Source organism: Zingiber officinale, chromosome 10A (assembly GCF_018446385.1).
Source record: "Zingiber officinale cultivar Zhangliang chromosome 10A, Zo_v1.1, whole genome shotgun sequence".
Taxonomy (NCBI): Eukaryota; Viridiplantae; Streptophyta; class Magnoliopsida; order Zingiberales; family Zingiberaceae; genus Zingiber; species Zingiber officinale.
The window spans coordinates 29,684,834-29,692,038 of NC_056004.1; the positions used below are offsets into that span (position 1 = coordinate 29,684,834).

General features: G+C 40.1%; 1 protein-coding gene and 1 pseudogene across 1 annotated transcript; both read right to left on the bottom strand.

Annotated features, from left to right (window-relative positions):
- Positions 1-421: 421 nt before the first annotated feature.
- On the bottom strand, positions 422-3,820 carry LOC122026565 (annotated as a pseudogene).
- A 2,051-nt stretch (positions 3,821-5,871) lies between these two features.
- On the bottom strand, positions 5,872-6,695 carry LOC122028200. Its single transcript, XM_042587227.1, has 2 exons — positions 6,338-6,695; positions 5,872-6,246 (listed from the first exon to the last, which is right to left on the bottom strand). The coding sequence occupies exons 1-2, from the start codon at positions 6,593-6,595 to the stop codon at positions 6,190-6,192; spliced, it is 315 nt and encodes a 104-aa protein (XP_042443161.1). The 5' UTR covers positions 6,596-6,695; the 3' UTR covers positions 5,872-6,189.
- Between the last annotated feature and the right edge of the window lie 510 nt (positions 6,696-7,205).

Sequence of the window (7,205 nt, forward strand, 5' to 3'; positions counted from 1 at the left end):
TAGACGGGACTGACTCCGCTCTTCCCATAGGCGGCGTGCTTGACACAATAAGCTTAGGCATCCTCGACGTACGCATGGTCAAAATCCTCTGTTTTTTGCTAAATGGCTGATCTCAAATGTAACATCCAAATCAGCTGGAACTGTGTCATTGTTGTTAACATGGAAGAAGCCACAGGGATTCATGACTTGATTCACCAAGGAAACGTGCTTGCTTCTCAGCCGATCGAACTCCTCCATAGGCCACTGCAACAGCTGCCGAACCAGCCTTTGCTGACATCATTGGCGATGGTATCCGACTCGTTGGTCCAGCTGGTCAAAACCCCCCTCCTCTTTGCTGGATCGAAGAAGGTCTTCAAGGAGTAGAAGTTATCATAATCGTACCTCAGCCTTTCGCTACTAGCAGCCAACCATAATGCCATCCCTATATTAAGACCCATGTAGACGATGCATTGTATGCCCTTCCCACAAAACACCTGGGGTTCAACTCATTAGCACCAAGGACTCGCCGTCTGAAAGGCTTCAGACTTGAAGAAGAGTGCTTCAATTACTAATTTGGATGCAAGGTTATGATCCAGGTCATCACACATGAGGATTTCTCTTAGTTTACTGCAACTCAAATAAGCAAAACGGATATGAGGGAGTAGGCGAGATTCGAGAACTCAAAATATCAAGACATTCTCCCAGTAGTGTATATTGTGTGTGCCCACTTCACAACAAAGACACAAATAGCATCTTCTGATGTCGCTTGAAGGTCATCACTTGATAGAATAGCTTCAATGCCAGCCAGGGGAAGAGTCATAATTTCGTCTTGGAACTTAGCTATCAGAGGTTGGCAAGGATGCCTTTAGCAACATCTATCAGAGGTTGGTCAGCGGAAGCTAATGAAATGTTGTAAGGCAAATCCAGATACAACAGTGCCGATTTGTTGTCATAAGCAAACTCCCAAGTGGTTTACTGCAATATTGCATGCATGAAACAACCTCAAACTTTTCAACAGCTATGAGCACATCCAAAAGGAGAGTTGGAGACGTAATTGACAGTTTTTCACTATACATAAAACTCAAGATCTCCATGAAAGTAGCTTCATCTTATTAATTAATAATGCTTTGTAATGCATGCTGCCATTCAGATTCTTTCATACCATTCGAAAAAAACCTGTAGAAGAAAGGGCTTTTTGCAACAAGAATAACAGAGTTAATGTAAATGGGTATAACGCTGAGAATGCAAAGATGTCTCATAATCGATGATTCCTTACTTTTAGAATCAACTACAGCTTGCAATGGACTTGGTGTCAATTCATGGGTCGCTGAAACATCATCTTCTTTATGATTTTCATATTCCTCATAATCATGGGACTTAGGCTCACAATTTGATGTAAATTCAGAAGAGCATTTTGCAGACTCCAATGCATTTTCAAATTCTTATTATTTATTGTTGTACATCGGCTTCCTGGTTATTTCAATTTGTAGTCTATATCTTTTTGAAGAAAAATTTTATTATCATCTTCCTTTTCTTCCGAGACATCCTCATCAAATTATTCTTTCAACACCTTTTCTTCATCGGTCTCAAATCTTTCCATACCGTGGTGGTCATATCCTTGTTGATTTTCTCCAATCTATATTGATACGGGTTTTGATGAGATAACTCGAAAGATGATGTGGTAAAAGGAGTCAAGATGACGGGGCAGTCAAAGTCAAGATGACGGATCAGTTACACTTGAAAAAGAGTAATGTCCCCTCATCTGGCATGGATCAGTCACATAGTGCTAAGCTTCTTAGATTCCACTAGATCAGGTTATAATCCTGTCATGGAAGGATGATCAACCCTTAAGCCGAGCAAACCAGGGAGTCTGGTGTCTCAGGGCCGGCTAGATTTTAAGGTGACCATGAGCAAAGCCGGCTGACCTTAAGGGCCGACTAAAACGATTGACTCATTCCACAACAGACCAACTACTGGCAGACGGAAGGTAGGCAAACTCATTGGTAATAAAATCAGACAGACTTATATGTGCTGGTCGTACAAAAACTAGGGTAGGGCAAATACAACCCAGCTTGATATGTTGATCAAGGCTCTCAGAACGAAGTGGGTCTTCTCTAGATAACTTATCATACGCTCAGTCAGGTAAAGGGACGATCGGACATATGACACTTATACTTTTATTACTATTGCCTGAACGGAATTCCAACCCAACATATATTATTATCAAAGAGATGATGCACTCTATCATTCTCCAGTGAGTATATTAATGCTGCATAGAACATGATTGAACGGTTTAATATGATGTATAGCAGTGGAATATATAGAATGCAACTGAATAACTTAATAAAAGAGACTGGCTTAAGGATCGATCGAATATATTCAGACAACAATATCATCTTAACAAAGCTACTAGCTTAAGGACCGGTCGGATTATATTCAGCAAATTACATCAGCTTAACAGGGAAGATGGCTTAAAGATCGGCCAAGACATATTCAACAAACTACATCAACCTAACAGGGCAGCCGACTTAAAGACCGACCGAGACATATTCAATAAACTACATTAACCTAACAAGGCAACCAACTTAAAGACCGACCGAGACATATTCAATAAACTACATCAACCTAACAGGGCAACCGACTTAAAGATCGGTCGATACATATTCAGCCAACAACTTCATCTTAACAGAGCAGTCAGCTTAAAGACCGACCGAATTATATTCAGCCAATGACATCATCCTAACAAGGTGGCCAGCTTAAGAACAGACTGGATTGTTTTCAATTGACAATATCATCTCAACAAGATAGTAGACTCAAGGGTCGACTGAATGATACTCAGTAGACAATATCTCGACAACTTGTCATAATAACAACTTTGTGTCAGAGAATATTCTTTTGGAAACTTCTTCAGGGATCATCATGTTTCTTATCAGAAGACCAATAATAATAGCATATTCCTTCAGCAACCTCGGCAATAACAAAAGTTAAAAACGATAAAAGGGGTATACATATGAGTAAAATAAAGATTCATCGGATGATTATGGTGAACTGCTTAACAAACTCTGACATATTTTTGTCACCTCATGATTGCGGAGATTACATAAGGTGGTATATAAAAGGGGAGTTCTCTCTGCAACTAAGATGCACTTACTGACATCTACAACTCCACTCTCGCACATACGTTCTGACGGTTCTTCCATTCGTTGGGATCAGGACTGACTTGAGCATCAAAGAACCTTCGCTAGGGACCCCCCTAGTTCTAGGCACTGCCATTTTGTTGGATAATTTGCTTGTGCGTAAGATCACAGGAGAAGCTTCTTTTGAAGAGAAAGGTCTTCTGACGATCAATCACTCATCCATCGTGCCCAGCGCATCATCTCTGCATGTCTTAGATAGGATCATATACCTTTCTCATGTAAGAGAATCTCTCGCGGCTTTGCATCCCCAAAGGATTAGTCTTTGGCTGGACTTCACTGTCACTTCTGTTGCAGTAGATATCAATTGTAATCGATTGATCGTGGACTTCCAACCCTGTTTGATTGTGCACTAGAAGGTCTGCTTGAATGTGAACTAGCAGGCCTACTGGTATTCTTAATCTCCATATCATAGTACAACCTCTTCCAATCTAGGCCTTTCCCTACTAAAATCTCCTCTCTCGGACGTGCAACCCCAAATAGAATTAGTCGTGTTCTTGGAGGCTCACTCGATGTAGTAACATTCCTCTTTGGTGGATCTAAAATAAGCTTTTGTCTTCCCTAATCGTCAAACCTACGGTTGGGAAAACCTCCATGGGCACCACCTCCACCACCATACCCTCGGAATCTGCCACTGAAGCAGCCATGTTCTAGCTCCTCCTAGAATCACTCCCTCAGCCCAGTAGGGAGTTGGCTCATCTCGGAAGAGGTGAGCCCCTTGTCTCAAAGGCGTCTCAATGCCTGCCTATTCGGGTGCCTAAATTGCTGGCGTTGTCCTGTTTGAGAGGGAAGGCAACACCTTTTTTTCCTGCTTGGAGGAGGTAGCCACCTCCTTAAGGCTAGGGAATCTCTATGCAGACTCGCCAACAAAGAGGGACCGGGTGGAGGCATATCTGCGCCCATCTACTCGTGTTCCCCGACCTCTGCTTGCTCTGCAGCGTATGCCCTATTGTTCGCCGATCAAATCTTAATCTTCTTTGGAAGTTTGAGTGTACTAATGAAAAAAAAAATGCTGCAAGTGCTCTCGACGATACTCATCGGATGACAATTCATCGGTTGGTTCTAGTAGTTATTTATAGTAAAAGAACTGCTCCATTTTATTGATCTAATCAATAGCATTCTATATCTATGAAGTACCATAAATGTCTAGTAAATCAACTTGAAATTCGAGATCTCCATGTCAATCCTCTCGATCACATGTCTCACGATAATGAATTCGCACCCTCTGCTAGGCGCTAAGATAAATTTGTAACTTACCTCTGTAAATCACATTGGGTTAAATCTACAAATTGTCTCTATAAATCCTCAATTATACCTTGGATGCTACGACTATGGTACAAGATTTTCCCAGTCAAAATTTGCCTGGAACAACCACGAGCACCACCATGATGACCTTTCATTGGATATGACACTCGACTTCTTCAATTAGACACGACTAACTCTGATACCAACTGACGTTGGACATGCTAGCAATTATCTTACAGACTGACGAGAAGAGGGAAATTAAAGAGAAGGCAAGAAGAGATAACCGTTGTCCTCCCGATTTTTTCGTAAAAAAAAAGATATTATTCAATAATAGAGAATTATCCTTCGTACAACTAAATACATGTTTATATAGACTTCAACCCTAAGATATATGACAGGAAAGAAATTCTAAGATATATAGACTTCAATTCCGATATTATAAAGAAAGGGAAAAATTTTAAAAAAAATAAAAGAAAAGAAAAATATTCTATTAAAAATATAAAAATATAGAAATTAGTAAAGATACTTAAAATACCAAAATACCTTAAATATTTAAAAAAAATATAAAAAATAATAATAAAAATCTACCGATCCTCCTATATCAAATTTATAGAATTTGCTCTTTTGTAATGAACTAGGTAACACATTGAACCTGAGGCGATCAACCTGGCCTCACAAAAGTTTTCCACCATTCGTTAGGGTAAGTCGAGAAGCACTCGCGGAGGATGGCCAAGAAATCCAACATCTTGTGGTTGAGCGTCTCATTTAGAGGAAAAATCTCTACAAATGCGTCGTACCTTGAGATCGAACTGTGGATACCTAGGTGGTAACTTGACACTCTTTCACTGTATCGTAATCTCGGAGATAAAATTTGCTCTTTCGTGAAGAGGAATGAAAAGACATTTGAAATATTTTAGTAGTGATGAAAAATCCAATTAAATCATTTGAGATTTAGGAGTGATCTTTTTATCATTTTAAGGTAATTATGGTTCTAAAGTATAGTTCATTTTTCATAAATAAGAATCGTTTGCACGAGGTGTCCAGTTAACTAAAGTGTGACATATTTATTATATATTTACTATAATAAGATAGAGATCAGTTTTTGACGGACACATACATTAAGAAAAACTTTCTACACCCCTAATCATTTCGTAGTGGACTATAAGTTGATGTTGTGGTTTATCTTTCTTTATATAATCTAGGATGAATTGCAATCAAAATCATCTAGGAGTATAATTACCTTTAGCTATAAATAGTAAATAAGAATCAAATAGAGCATTCAAGATGAGTCAAAGAGAAAAAGATTTGATTAGGAGTATAATTACCTTTAGCTATAAATAGTAACTAAGACAAAATGAGTTGTGACTAGAAAGAGAAAAAGATTTGATTCACATCATTATTAAGAAATGCATTTCATATGCATTATATAGAAGAAGAAACAAAACACAGTAGAAGGTAACTAATGAATGCGGTGCCAAGCATGAAGAAGCCTATCAAGGTTCTTCAGCCCCACCAGAATGTTTATCTATTTCCTTAAATGAAAACGTCCAAGTTGTGTATGCATGCTTTTGTCTTCATTCATCACTGACACATACAGATCCAGATGCAGATGATGGAGATCAACCAATCAATCAATCGAGCTCTTTCCTTGTTGGGCTAGTGATACCGACAATCACGTACCAAGTGTAAACCTCAAGAAAGAAGATCGAGAAAAATATAAGCTCTCTCGATCGATCAAATCTTGGAAACCTATACATCAATGTACTCAAGCTCAGCGGCCCTCTTCATGCTGCCGCCAGCTTTCTTCCCTTCGAAAGCAACAGAGCACCTACAGCCAAAACGCGAACGAGATTGAACAACAACAACAACAACAACCATGGCTAGCTACCTGCCATCTGATTCACGGAGAATGAACTGACCTTGTGAAATCCATTTCGGCGTTGTCCGCCGTCGGCAGGGGCCTTGTTTTCTTGGAGCATTTCGTCTTTGGAGGAGCTGACGAATCGCAGCACCGGGGGCGACCACAGACTGCTCGTTTCGTAGTCAAAATTGAACTCCGATGCGTCCGGGAACTTGATCAAGAGGCCCTCGGAGACGCTTCTCGACACGAGCTGAACTTTGGTGACAGGCGAGCGCCCGTCGACGGACTGCAAGCCGATCGCTTCTGAGTTGGACATTGAGGCCAGGAGGAGATCAGCTCGAGGAACAGAGGGGTTTGCATCTATTCTCTCTGACTGCGTGGTTTTAAGTAGCTAGGGAAAAGGGTTGCCGATTGACAAGGACACATGAGGAATTCATCCATCTTTGTGGACGGAACTAACTAACTACTTGTTAAAAAGGTTCGAATTTCACTGTTTCCTTTGATCCTCTTGGTCGTATCTCCTGCTTTTTAGTGTGGATCTGAAGCTGTAGGATGTGAATCGTCGGTCTCAGATCTGAATTCGGGTTATAATGAAGTGGACAAATCTGCTAAGATGTCGGAATCTGATTATTAGTTTTGGTGGATACCGAGCAAGACGACATGGCTGCATGGACAGATTAAAATGTCGGCGAATTACGGCATCTATGTTTTAAAATGCTTAAATTACACACTTTATTTTCTAAATTATCAAATCATGGCCGTGTTTTAGTAAATTACACCAATACAACTAACTATGTCAGATGATTTTGAAATGGATAATAGTAACGGTCCTTCAGGCCACATGACTACTTTCTTTTTCCTTGGGTTTATATATATGTTGTTCTTCACGGCCACCGTCGCATCGAGTCTTTCGATTCCAGCGGTCG

Bases quoted from the DNA above. Each gene is read 5' to 3' on its own strand.
- LOC122028200 (XM_042587227.1), bottom strand. From the start codon at position 6,595: ATGTCCAACTCAGAAGCGATCGGCTTGCAGTCCGTCGACGGGCGCTCG. The intron at 6,247-6,337 runs GTCAGTTCATTC...TTTTGGCTGTAG, and splicing joins GCCGAAATGGATTTCACAAG to GTGCTCTGTTGCTTTCGAAG.